General features: G+C 42.7%; 1 protein-coding gene across 12 annotated transcripts in view; it reads right to left on the reverse strand.

Annotated features, from left to right (window-relative positions):
• Window positions 1-14,636, reverse strand: part of MBNL2 (muscleblind like splicing regulator 2) — a 146,953-nt gene that overhangs the window by 47,106 nt on the left and 85,211 nt on the right. For all 12 annotated transcript variants that reach the window (XM_045009464.1, XM_045009454.1, XM_045009470.1 and 9 more), the window contains one exon: window positions 2,982-3,146. In XM_045009464.1, the coding sequence (XP_044865399.1) occupies window positions 2,982-3,146 (165 nt within the window). The remainder of the gene's footprint in view (window positions 1-2,981; window positions 3,147-14,636) is intronic.

Consider the following 14,636-nt stretch of genomic DNA (forward strand, 5'->3'; position numbering starts at 1 on the left):
AGGAAAGAAACATCTATGTGAAATTTAGGGGATTTGTTTGCTCACATTAGTGACAAGTTTAACCAACATCCTATTACATACAAAATCCCCACTATTTTAAAAGAACATTAAAGATGCAAAGTCAAAGACAAAATAGTTAGAAAATGTCAATTAAGATTGTTTAATTCTGCCCCTAGTGCATATGCAGTATGATACATACTTTAATTATATGATCACATACTATTTCTACCATATTACCCCTGCCTCATTCAAAGCACAGGACAAACAGTGCTCAGGAATGAGGTATCTGTTCAATATTTCCTCATCATTCAGAGTGTAGCCCCTAAGCCTTATTTACTGTGCACCGTCCAAACCATGCACTGAAATAAAGAATTGTTAATTGCTTCATGGACTTTTTAACGGTGCTCATCTCTGTAATATTTGGGCACTTTAAAAATATTAATGAATACATCTTCACACCTCTTCTGTGAGAAATAAAATTATTATTATCCCCATTTTACAGATTGAAGCATGAATTAAACATTGAATTAAAACCGTAATGTCCAGAAGTATCCACTAATTTTGGGTGCCTACCCTGAGAGACTTAGGGCCTGATTTTTCAAAATACTTCACATTTTTATATCATTACCATGATGCTGGCAGAGCAGGTGCCAGCTCATGCCCAGACCCCTAGGACTCACTGAAAACTGACAAATGCATAGCTGGAAACCAATCTGGCTCATCTGTGGGTTAGAGTTGTTAAAACAGGTATTAGATTTATAAGAATGTGTTTAGACTTTATGGAATACTTGTAGGATGCTGTATGGATTAATCTCAGTTTTAACATCTGTACCCCATGTTACAGTAAAAGCAGTTTTATCCGGCACTTCACCAACCGGAAAGCTCTATAAACTGGCATTTCTGATCTTCATTGAAATTCCGGTTTATAGTCTGGTTGACACAGGTCTGGCAGGGGATGGGGCATGGGAGAAGGTACGGAGCGCAGGCTCTGGGAGGGAGTTTGAGTACGGGAAGGGGCTCGGGGCAGCGGCTTGGGAGGCCAATAGGAGCTGCGGGGGCGGCACCTGTGGGCGGAGGCAGCGTGCAGAGCCCCCTGCCCATGCCTTCGCCTAGGAGCAGCCAGGACAGGTTGCTGCTTGCGGGGAGCCGCCCAAGGTGAACCCCCCTGGATCCGGCACCCCGAGCCCTCTCCCGTGCCCCAACCCACTGCCCTGAGCCCCCTCCTGCACCCAAACTTCCTCCCAGAGCCTGCGCCCTGCACCTCCTCCCGTGCCCCAGCCCTGCACCCAAACTCCCTCCCTGTTATTTAACTGGCATTTTTCACTTACCATCACCAACATGCCAGATAAAACAGCTTTTACTGTATAAGGTTATAGTAGGTGTTTGCATGGTAATCCTCTGAAATTGTGTAAGTCATCAAACAGGAAAGGAACATGAATTAATGTAGAAATGCTGGCTTCCTACAGAAGGTGTTAGGTCTGGCCCACCAAGAAGGCCCACTGAAACTGAATGAGCCATTGTGAAACATCGAAGCACGAGAACTCTGTCAACTGCTCCTCCCAACACCCATGTAGAGAAGATGGGCAGGTGGACTTGTCCCATCAACCTGAACTCTGGGGGGAAGGGAATAAAAATAACTGATAAGAAAGAACTGTACCTCTATGCTGCTTGAATTGTAAGGGGCAAAGATTTCTAAGCATAAACAAAAGTTCCCTTGGGCTTGGCCTGGGTTAGCCCTAAAGTACATATACAACTTGCATATTACAGCAGCTTCTAACACCCTTTTGGAACATAAGACTGCAACTAATTTGTGCATGCACGTTTACCTGCTTTAACCTTATAAATAACTCATTTCTTTTTCCCAGTAAATAAATGCTTAGATAGTTTATTATAGGATTGGCTACAACCGTTGTCTTTGGTGAGATCTTTGGGAAAACTAAACTTGCTAATATAAACAAGGCTTCATTTTCTTGCACCAAAAGATCTTTCTGCCTGTCCTATTACATTTCCCTGTCTCCTCAGTGACCCTCGCTGCTGTCCACTCTCCCTGCTCCCCTCATATTGTCTCCTTTCTCTCTCTTGTGTGTGTGTGTGTGTGATTGATTGATCTCACACACGTCTGATCCATGAAGTCAATGAAAGCTGGCTTTGACCCTAAGTGTTCCCACTGAGTCACAATGCGCTTGAGATAAAGGAGTAGCGCCCACTCACCTCTAATCTTTGTTGTTTGTTACAAAGATGGCCCTGACCTGTTTGAACAGTACACTAGGACTGATCATTTATACATATATACCAAGCTGGTGTTCATGGCTGCAAGGTGCTTGCTTTGTATCTGGATTTGCAGGAAGTGCCCCAGACTGTTTTACATATGATTTCAAAAGATGGAACTTTTGAAGCTTGTGAAGTCCCATATCATCATTTCTCTTTGTCTACGTCATTCTGGGGCACTTCAGACTGTAAGCTAGGAAGCAAGCACAACTCATGAACACATGATCACTTGTTCCGTTCTGGAAGGGACTAAAGGAACAATCTGAGATGAAAGATTTAAAATTATTAAGCTCATAGAAGCAGGGAAAGAAGACACTGCAATCCAACTCAAATGGGTTTATTAGTTGTAACTCTTTCCACTCAAGTGGGGATCTTGCACAAAGCCATTGCAAAGCTAACCCAAGGTAGCTGGATCTCAAAACCTGAGAGAAAGAAAGTGCGGAGGGCTAGGGGGTGGGAGGAGGAGGGAGGAGAGAATGGGTGAGGCCGAGATAGGGAATGGGGCATATGCCACATCTATGACGACACCTCAGCACGCAAATTTAATTTTGTGCATATTTTCCAGCATTTCTGTACTTCACACAGTCTCTAAATAGCAATTTATTTTCACTGACAATGAAATTAGTAATGTGTTTAGAGGCCATTTTCAGGTCAACCCAATATCATGGCTGAGCTTTAATTACCCACCACATCATTTGAAAAAGGATACTTACCATTGGCTGGATTGGTGATCCTGGAAACATGAACTGCATCTGCTGGGCAAGCATTGCTGCTGCAGTTTTCTGTTGGATTAAGTTGTTCCTGCCATTAATTTCTAGTTGAGTTTTTAAATGTGTTGGTGGATGAAGATACTTGCAGTTCTCTCTTGTACAACGACCCTGCAAAAAATTAAATCAGTTGCTTTATAGCTTTGAATGGCCATTTGGTGTCTCATAGCAAAATATTACACCATCAATTACGCAACAAAAATTGAGTTGCAAGGCATTTCCTTGGAATTAAGTGACTAGATAGGAGGAGATGACAGTTTACAGCTGTGCCTCAGGCCAGTAACCGTAGTTGGTCACTAATGTTATCAACTGAAAATTTAAAAAAACAGGCTAATTTTAGAAAATGATTGATGGTATGTTAATTGGTAAATACAAGACATTGCTACAGAATTAATGCCCTGAATATTAGCCAGACTGCTTGAATTTCCTCTCAAGATATCCTGATCATGGCCTCTGATGTTATCATAACATAAATGTTAATAATTAATATTATTAATAGATGTAACATTTTAATTTAAAACAAAACATAGCTTTTAAACACTGAATATTAGATGTATGTTTGCAGAACTACAAGGCTTAATATTAGTAATTTTCTTTGTGCTTCCACTCCACTGTATTGTTGCCCCTTTTCGACTTGAACAGCTAGTCAAATTTGGGGGTTCTGTGGGGGTTCCAGTTGGATGTAGGAATTGGTGATAGGTATTTCTTTGATGCAGTTTTGTTTCTTTACAAAGAATATACAAAGTCCTGGGTCTCTAAATACAGGAGGAAACAATAGCAGGAAACAGATTTTTTTCCTTCACAATTAGGATTGGAATGATTAGATTTTTATTGGTAAATGTCAATAAATCTCAATTTCACCATACATATACAAACACTGGAAAAAAATATTTCCATAGATCATCATAGAAATTTACCGATAGTCAAAGAAAGAAAAATGCTGCTTGAGAACTTCTTAGAGTTTGATTTAAGGATATTTATTTTGTATATTTTGGCATATAATGTTGATAATTCGTGTTTCAATGGTTTTAAAGCTTTAACTTTTTGAATCGCAATGTCATTAAATAATTATTGTCCAACTCCCCCCATATCTTTGTACAACTGTGAAAATTTAAAATCGATAAAAAGTAAAAAAAAAAAAGCTTTAAACTAAACATTGATATTATCTGCAAAATTATAAAAAAATAAAAATAAATAAAAAATGAATTCTGCAAGCCTCCTCACAGAACCAAGAACACTCTTTTCAGTCTGAAACCGAACCCTAAAACCTCTTCCCAGGTTTCTTCTGGTGTCAGACACAGTGTTTTCAGCTAATCTTTCAGGTTTTCTCTCTCAGATCTGGTTGACACTACAGAGTCAGGTTGATGCAAAGCAGCTTAAGTTGACCTAACTATGGAAGTGTCTACACTTAAATTTTGCTCCTGCCATTGTAACTGCCTCGCTACGCCAACTTAATAACTCCACCTCCCCCAAGTGGCGTAGAGTCAAGGTCAATGTAGTTATATTGATGCAGTGTCAGTGGAAACACTGCGTTGCTTGTGTTGACTGTTACCGGCTTTCAGGAGCCGCCCCTCAATGCCTCATACTGACAATACAATTGATACAAGAGCTTCTGGTGAGGACATGCACCGCTGACACAAGGAGCAAAATGTAGACACACACAAGTGATGTAATTAGTGAGGTGGCTGTATGCTGACATAAGTTAAATTGACGTAATTTTGTAGTGTAGACATGGCCTCAGTTTTTTCCTCTCTTCTGCCTTCCCCCATTACATACACATCCACCTAAAACAATAGTTAATAAAAGCTCTAAGTGGGTTTGAATACTCCTTTTGATTTAGGTGGGGGCTTATGCATACAGTTATGTTAACTGAGGTGAGTTTACACCTATCATTCTAAATGGGGTTTTAACTCAATCCAGAACAAGATTTCACCCAGCTCACAACAGGAATGTTTATAATTATTACAGCTTTATGTAGTGTTGTTATAACCATCTCGATCCCAGGATATTAGACAAGGTGGGTGAGGTAATATATTTTATTGGGCCAACTTGTGATAGTGAGAGAGACGAGCTTTTGAGCTACACAGAGCTCTTCTTCAGGTCTGGGAAAGGTCTGAGAGCGTTATAGCTAAATACAAGATCAAACAGATAGTTTAGCACAGGGGTCGGCAACCTCTGGCATGCGGCTCGCCAGGGTAAGCACCCTGGCGGGCTGGGCCAGTGTGTTTACCTGCCGCGTCGGCAAGTTTGGCGGACCACAGCTCCCACTGGCCGCGGTTCGCCGTCCCAGGTCAATGGATGTGCTGGCCGTGGCTTCCCGCATTGGCCTGGGACGGTGAATCGCAGCCAGTGGGAGCCGCGATCGGCTGAACCTGCCGACACAGCAGATAAACAAACTGGCCTGGCCTGCCAGGGTGCTTACTCTGGCGAGCCGCGTGCCAGAGGTTGCCAACCCCTGGTTTAGCATAAGTACTTAGCACAGATTCTAAGGGGCTATTCAAGGTGGAGTGGCCAGTTAACGCTGCTATAGTGTTTTTGTCTTTTATCATTTTCCTGTGAGAGTTCATTCTAGAGCAGGGGTGGCCAACCTGAGCCTGAGGAGCCAGAGTTTACTAATGTACATTGCCAAAGAGCCACAGTAATATGTCAGCAGCCCCTCATCAGCTCCCCACTCCCACCAGCAGCCCCATCAATCAGCACCTCCCCCCCTCACCTCCCAATCAGCTGTTTTGTGGCGTGCAGGAGGCTCTGGGGGGAAAGCGAGGGCATAGCAGGCTCAGGGGAGGGGGCAGGAAGGGGTGGACTGGGGGCAGGGCCTATGGCAGAGCCAGGGGTTGAGCAGTGAGCACACTCCAGCATATTGGAAAGTTGGCGCCTGTAGCTCCAGCCCCAGAGTCTGTGTCTATACAAGGAGCTGCACATTAACTTCTGAAGAGCCGCATGTGGCTCTGGAGCCACAGATTGGCCACCCCATTCTAGAGCATAGTGAGTATATCTCCATTGTTACAAGGATCAACACCTCCCTAACACACCTTTCAAGATCCACTACTACACACGCCTATCACAACATGTGGTGTACCTCATCCAGTGCACTAAATGCCCCAATAATAACTACGTGGGTGAAACCGACAATCACTATGCTCTCAAATGAACTCACACAGGAAACTGATAAAAGACAAAAACACCCTATCACCTATGGGTGAACACTTTTCACAAAAAATCATTCTATATCTGAACTATCAGTCCTCATGCTCAAAGAAAACCTGTACAACACTTTCAAAAGATGAACCTGGAAGCTTAAATTCAAAACCATGCTAGATATTCAAAATTATGGTTTTAATAAACCCACTGGATTTCTGCCTTATTACAACAATCTGTAACCCACTAACCCCTATTTTTATGTCTTATGACTACAGGGGTATTAACAGGCCACTCCACTTTGGATTGTGCTTTAAAATATGTGCTAACTACTTACGCTAAACCATCTGTTCCATCTTATATTTGGTTGTGGCACTCTGAGTACCTTTCCCGGACCTGAGGAAGAGCTTTGAATAGCGGGAAAGCTTGTCTCTCTCATGACAGAAGTTGGTCCAATAAAAGATATTACCGCAGTCACCCTGTCTTTTTTATTACAGTTGACACTACACTGTGCTAAATTCTGCTCTCAGTTAGACAAGTGTAAATCCAAAGTAATTCCACTGAAGTTACCTCAGATTTACACTGGTGTAGCACAGCACACTATTTGGCAGAGAATATTTAGAGACCAAAATTAATAACTATACGCTGTGTTGATTCAGAAGGCACATAGCTAAAAATATACAGAGAGGATAAATCAACATCAGCCTAAAACAGAAATTGCCTTATTTTCTTTTATCTCCATCCTTTCATATTATAGAACATAGGAGAAATTTTTATGTTACTAAATCAAAAATAATTGAATAGTGTGATATTCTTGTTAAAAAGTATGTAGTAGCAAAATTAAAAAGTCAAGACTGTATTTAATAATTAAACCAGGCATAATAAACATTGATTTTTAAACATTAATTTTAAAATTATTTTTTGTAGTGACCCAGCCACTCCGTGTCTTTATTCAGACCTAATTTGATGGTGTCAAGTTTGCAAATTAATTTGTGATATATGCTATCATGTGCCAGCAATGCCCCTCTGCCATGTACGTCGGACAAACCGGACACTCTCTACGCAAATTGTTGAGAATGGGCCACATCTACCATGACTGAATTGGCCTCGTTAGCACTGACCCCCACACTTGGTAAGGCAACTTCTATCTTTTCAGGTGCTGTGTATTTATACCTGCCTACTGTATTTTCCACTCCATGCATCTGATGAAGTGGGTTTTAGCCCACAAAACCTTATGCCCAAATAAATCTGTTAGTTTCTAAGGTGCCACAAGGACTCCTGGTTGTTTTTACCTGTAGATGATGAGTTTTTAAATTGAGAAATTAGAAAAAAAAAGAAAAAAAAAAGAAAGACAATAACTTTCCATTGCTTAGTTTTATGATTCTTCCCCAGAGACATACACAGCTGGAAAAATCCATTAAAATACAGAGGTAAAGAAAGGACATTACTCTACTAATGTAAGTGTTTTATGAAAAATCACCACGGGGAATAAATACTAGCCACAGGAATATCCTTCAAGGCCAAGATAAGCTCATTAAGATCCCCATGAAAGAACACATTTTTAGCCATTTACCTCTCTATAAAACCATTGATACTTGTGGAATCTTGGAAAGTCCAATTCTGTTCCAGTCAAAGAGCTGATACAGGGAGGAGGGTCAAATCACTCCATGGTTGAAGGTAATATTGAGATCACAGCTCTGATGCCAATTAAAGCAGTTTCCCTCAAATTATTTGTGATTGGCTGATCAGCCAGTCTCTTTCCCTACCAATCACAGGATTACATAAAATATTCCAATACAATTCTAGATGAAACAGCTTGTTACATTTAACACTCAAATGACAAATGTAGGTGAAAATAACATTATTTCATAGAATTAAACATACAACTCCTAACCTATGAGATGTGTGTGAGATCTCTTCAAGTACATCTAAACTGCAATTAAAAACCCATGGCTGGCCCATGCCAGCTGACTCTCCCCAAGGCTAAGGGACTGTTTAATTATGGCCACAGACATTCGGGCTCAGGCTGGAGCCTGGGCTCTAGGATCCTGAGAGGTTGGAAGGTCCCAGAGCTCAGGCTGCAGCCCAAGCCCGAATATCTATACTGCAGTTCAGCAGCCCCTTAGCCCAAGCCCCACAAGCCGGAGTCATCTGGCATGGGCCAGCTGCAAGTATCTAACTGCAATGCAGACATACCTTTAGACAGCAAGGCTGTTTAACCTAGGGGTGTTTTAGGTATTTGAGGACATATTCAATAGCGCCATACCTTCTGTGGTGTCTAGCCACACACTCCTATTCACACATGCCTACAACCAGCTACCTGCTGGAGTTAAAAACAAGTTGAGGCATCAATCTAGAAATAAAAAATTACACCTCTGCTCCCTTCCCCCCCGCCAAGTTGATGGCTGTTATGACTCTTGTGGTGTCATTTAGCCTCAGGAAGCTGGTACAGTAAAAGCTGTGTTATCCAGGCCTGTACCAACCAGAATGCTCTATAAACCGGCATTTCTAATCTTCATAGAAAGTCCGATTTATAGTCCAGTTGCTGTGGGGCTGGCAGGCTCCCTACCTGGCTCTGTGTGGTTCTCCAGCAGCAGCAACCTGGCCCTGCTATTCCTAGGCGGAGGTGTGGCTAGGTGGCTCTGTGTGCTGCCCCTGCCCCGCGTGCTGGCTCTGCAGCTCCCATTGGCCATGAACCGCGGCCAATGGGAGCTGCGAGGGTGCTGCCTGTGGGCAGAGGCAGTGCGCAGAGCCGCCTAACTGAGCCTCTGCTTAGGAACAGCAGGGACAGGTCGTCGCTTCTGGGGAGCCGTCTGAGGTGCGTGCCCCCTGGATCCGGCACCCTCAAACCCCTCCCGTTCCCCAACCCCCTGCACCGAGCCCCCTCCTGTACACAAACTCCCTCCCAGAGCCTGTGCCCCGGACTCCCTCCCTCTTAGTTAACCGGAATTTTTCACTTACTGGCCCACCCCATTAACCCAACATGCCGGATAAAAAAATCTTTTACTGTATATGGACTGAACAGCTCAGCTCATGCTTGTATCAGCTCTAGGGTTGCCAATTTTGGTTGGATGTATTCCTGGAGATTTCATCACATGACAATCTTTAATTAAAGCTTAATTTTTAATTCCTGGAGACTCCAGGCCAATCCTGGAGGGTTGGCAACCCTAATCAGTTCAGCTATCTTATGGCAATGGACTTGCTGGCTGACTAGAGGCTACTTCAGGGGTCGGTAACCTTTCAGAAGTGGTGTGCCAAGTCTTCCTTTATTCACTCTAATTTAAGGTTTCGTGTGCCAGTCATACATCTGAATGTTTTTAGAAGGTCTCATTCTATAAGTCTATAATATATAACTAAACTATTGTTGTATGTAAAGTAAATAAGGTTTTTAAAATGTTTAAGAAGCTTCATTTAAAATTAAATTAAAATGCAGAGCCCCCCGGACTGGTGGCCAGGACCCGGGCAGTGAGAGTGCCACTGAAAATTAGCTCGCGTGCCGCCTTTGGCACCCGTGCCATAGGTTGCCTACCCCTGGGCTACTTGCTTATAGATGTTGAATCTTAGATGTGGCATGTTGTTGGACCCCCATTCTTCACTGGCCAGTCAGCGGGGTGGAGAAAGCATAGAAACCTCTTTGTCAAGTACAGTGACATCACATGGCCAGTGGCCAACAGCCCCAGTAGCAGCAATGACAGCAGCCTTTGCAGGAAATGAGCCAAACAGGCTAACAAGCTAGAAGTGAAGCCCCACAAGCCTTTCCTTCAGGTTTTGAAGCTGGTAGCTTGTTTCCTCCCCCTTGGCACTGAACCCTCCAGAGTTCCTAGGTAAATCAGAATGGGGCACAAACCTTCTGGCATTACCCAGTGTGGGTCTGATTAGGTCACTTTTTGGCAAATGAAGAACTTCTCCATTCCAGTAATTCTGAGCTAGAAAAATCCATGGATCAATAGAATATCCCCAAATCAGTCAGTCAACAGGTCTGTAGGTGCTTTGTGACATCTGAGGTTTACAGGCCATTACAACACCTTGACTATTCTAAAATGTCCCAACTCAAAAATAACTTAAAAAATGCAATGCTACCACAGTATTGACTATTTTTTCATGAGCAACAGGATTTTGGAGGGTTCTGGAGCTCATCTCGCGATGATGCAAGAAGCTCCATCCCCTCTTGAAGTTCAGCACTGCCGGAAGCCAGAAGACTTTCCTCCCCTCTGCTCGCTGTTCTCACAGCAAGGGAGGGAGGAGGAGGAAGCATAGGGCTGCAGCTCTCCAGGCCTGGGAGAGGAAGGTGAAGAGCCCTAGGAGGAGCAGAGGTGAAGCTGGGGACTGAACTGGGGGCGGGGATGGCGATAAAGTGAGGGGGTGGGGCTAAAAGGGGAAATGGGGGACAGTATTAATTGCTGGGCAGGGGGTGGGAGATGTGGGGATAAGACCTCCTGCAGCAGGAGCCACCATCACTTTACCCAGTATATCTAGGAGTGCGGGCAACACTAATTATCGCGCACACACACGATGGGCAGGGGTAGTTAGAACCATAGAATATCAGGGCTGGAAGGGACCTTAAGAGGTCATCTAGTCCAACCCCCTGCTCAAAGCAGGACCTATCCCCAGCTAAATCATCCCAGCCAGGGCTTTGTCAAGCCGGACCTTAAAAATTTCTAAGGAAGGAGATTCCACCACCTCCCTAGGGAACCCATTCCAGTGCATCCTCTCCTCATAAGTCATGTGCTCCAGCCCCCTAATCATTTTTGCTGCCCTCTGCTGGACTCTTTCCAATTTTTCCACATCCTTCCTGTAGTGTGGGGCCCAACACTGGACACACTACTCCAGATGAGGCCTCACCTATGTCAAATACAGGGGAATGATCACTTCCCTCGATCTGCTGGCAATGCCCCTACTTATACAGCCCAAAATGCCGTTAGCCTTCTTTGCAACAAGGGCACACTGTTGACTCATATCCAGCTTCTCGTCCACTGTAACCCCTAGGTCTTTTTCTGCAGAACTGCTTCCTAGCCATTCGGTCCCTACTCTGTAATAGTGAATGGGATTCTTCCATCCTAAGTGCAGGACTCTGCACTTGTCCTTGTTGAACTTCATCAGATTTCTTTTGGCCCAATCCACTAATTTGTCTAGGTCCCTCTGTATCCTATCCCTACCGACCAGCGTATCTACCATTCCTCCAAGTTTAGTGTCATCTGCAAACTTGCTGAGAGTGCAGTCCATGCCATCCTCCAGATCGTTAATGAAGATATTGAACAATAACCAAAAGACAGACTGAAAACACAGAACAATATCATGAGATTTTTAAATATATTTTAAAATCTCGTGATTATTGGGACAACCTCAGCATTTTTGGTGTGTGTGGAGGGGGTCCAATTTATGATTTTTGATCCCGTGAGGCAGAAAGCTGGAACTCAAATCACCAATCATACATTCACTCAGCTATGTAAACAGAGGGACTGTTTCCAAGCAGACAAATACTTACAACTTCCTCCCCTTTATATTTTGGTATTCAGCAACTGAACTTGGAACAGCATTTCTGATTAACCAAATCTGGATGAAAGGTTAAAATTTAAGTTGGAGTTCTTTCCTCCCAAAATCACAGTTTGAGGGTTTAATTTTTATGTGCAGATCTATCTGCCTCATACCCTCTAGCACGCTCTCCTATCCCCAGTTCTCCTCTTACAACAAGCATAGATAGTAAACAAAACCACAGCCATTCTAGCCAGATGAATAAAACTAAAATCCCTCAGCCTCCCCACCCCCACAAAAAAAATCCCTTATAATTGATTCTGAATACCATCCTGGAAGCTAAGTACATGTGTAAATGTTCCCGGACTTCAAGCTTGAAGGTGACTTGCAAAAGATTTTTTACAAGTTTGACTTGTGCCCTTTTTTGCTTCTTTATGTCATATAAATAAGGCCTGAATTTCACATGCTTGTGTGTCTGGAGTATCTTTGTGAAAATATAACTGGATTAATCTCAATAGAATTATGCCTGATTTATATTGATCTGAGAACAGAATTGGACTCAATGCCTTTAAAGAAAATGAAAGAGACCCCAGATTTATATAAGGTTAAATTCAATTAAATAACGACCAATAAGATTATACTAAAACGAGAGATGCTAATCCTTTGATTCAAAGAGTTGGGTTGCCTCAGTTTCAAAGAGTTGGGTTGCATTCAGTTGCTATCAGTGGATTACCACGAGCACAAACAAGGCATAAGGGAAAAACACATTGAACAACTACAATATTTCAAATGTAATATACATAAATTACTATAAAAACTTGGAAAATTGAGGAAACAAATTAATTCCTTATCCACAGGACCATAACAATTCCTTCAAGTTCACCCACTAATATGAGTGTATGTGCCTACGCTTTCATATTTTCATTGCAAGAAAACATCACGGACATATTCACCTTCTTAATCTAAGGTGAAAAAGGAAATGAAAGTAAAATGCTCTAAATTAATATAGATTGTTTTAGTTACTAAAGAGGGAGGAAAAACCATCAGCTATTCGTCTGCTGATTTTGGATAATATGCTAAAATTACTGAAAATTGGCATAACAAAAATAGTTTAATGTATTCCTAAAGTCAGTGAAAGAGCTTTCTGTGAACACAGTGACAGACAAAACTATAAAATAATGAAGAAAAATGAAAATCTCACAAAAAGGAAATTATCATGTCTAAATGTTAGAAGATACTTAACATGAAAGACTTAATAGCCGTTATTTATTGAAATGGAAAAACAAAATGTTCTACTGAAGAATACGTTGGTAATACAGAGAGAGAGTTTTTGTCTCTCTCAAGATTCTTTTTTAAACAAAAATATTGGGATGAGTTTCACAGTGTGAGTACAGAGAATGGTTTGACAATTTGCCTTAATATCAAAGGAAGCATACATCATATTAAGGCTATGTCTACACTACTCACCTTTTGGCAACAAAGCTGTGTCACTACAGCCATGTTGGTAAAAAGTGCGCAGTGTAGCTGCTCTTTGTTGGCAGAAGAGAGCTTTCGGGCTTGGCTACACTTGAAAGTTGCAGCGCTGGGAGTTACAGCACTGGTCGTGCAGCTGTGCAGGGCCAGCGCTGGTGTGTGGCCACACTCACAGCTACCAGCGCTGGTGTGTGGCCACATTTGCAGCATTTACAGCGCTGTTGGGAGTGCTGCATTATGGGCAGCTATCCCAGCATTCAAGTGGCAACAACGTGCTTTTCAAAAGAGGGGGGTGGAGGGTGGTGTACTGTGACAGGGAGCGGGGAAGATAGAGAGAGTGGATTTTTGGAGCCAACACTGTGTGTTAGCTTCCTGGATTGAAAAATCACAAAATGTTCGCGAACCCTTAGTCTTAATTGCAAACAGCCTGCATCCAACGCTGTTTCTCTGTCAAGCAAACTGCTTGCCTCTCATTTGATCGTTCACAGCCAGGTACAGATAGCTCCTGTTTGCTGTGATCAGTGTTTGTTTTTTAGATAAGCAGTTCAACGGAGCTCCGATCGGAGTTCACAACAAAACAAAGAGAGGCTGCATAACAAAACAAAGAGAGTAATTTAGTTAAAAGCATTCTGGGATATCTCCTTATTCCCTGGAGGCCAATAAAAGCGCTGGTGTGTGTCCACACTTGATGAGCAGCGCTGGATCACCAGCGCTGCAATCGCTACACCCCAACCTGGCCAGGTGTACAGCCAGCGCTGCAGCCAGGGAGTTCAGCGCTGGATGTGCCTTGCAGGTGTGGACGGTTACTAATTGCAGCGCTGGAAAGCCTCTACCAGCGCTGCAACTTGCAAGTGTAGCCAAGCCCTTACACTCCCAATGAGCAGCAGTAGCTTTGTTGGCAGGAGAGATCTCCTGACGACAAAGCGCTGTTCACACCGGCGCTTTTTGTCGGCAAAACTTTTGTCGTTCAGGGTATGTGTGTTTTTTTTCACACTTCTGAACAACCAAATTTTGTCGTTCAGGTTCCAGTGGAGACAAAGCCTAAGGTTGCTCTAAAGGAAAAAACTATAGTAAATACTGAATATGCCAAAAAAGATGCATATGAAATGGTAAATCAATTTGATGAACAACCTTGAGATTACTTTCACATATATAAGTGTGTATACTTGGAAGGCAAAGAAAAACTAAACAAACTAAGAGCAGTTTAAAATGACAACGTCAGCTTCTTATATAATCAGTGACTCAGTTATAGTTTGAGGAACCTTAAAAATAAACATGTCTTTCTCCAATGATCTGATCTTTTTCCATTTGGTCAACATTAATTTATTCCCTTCATTTCTAATGTTTCCAGAAACTATTATAGTTCTGTTTCGTTTACTTCCTTGTTTGCTTACCATCATCAGCCAAGCCTTAGCAGGAATTTTTACAGCTCTGGAAAAAGTGGACTAAATTTTACACTCTAAGGTACATATGGATCTTCATGGACCACAAAGGCAACCACACTGGAGCACCTGAAGT

The sequence above is a fragment of the Mauremys mutica genome, chromosome 1 (genome assembly GCF_020497125.1).
Source record: "Mauremys mutica isolate MM-2020 ecotype Southern chromosome 1, ASM2049712v1, whole genome shotgun sequence".
Classification (NCBI taxonomy): domain Eukaryota; kingdom Metazoa; phylum Chordata; order Testudines; family Geoemydidae; genus Mauremys; species Mauremys mutica.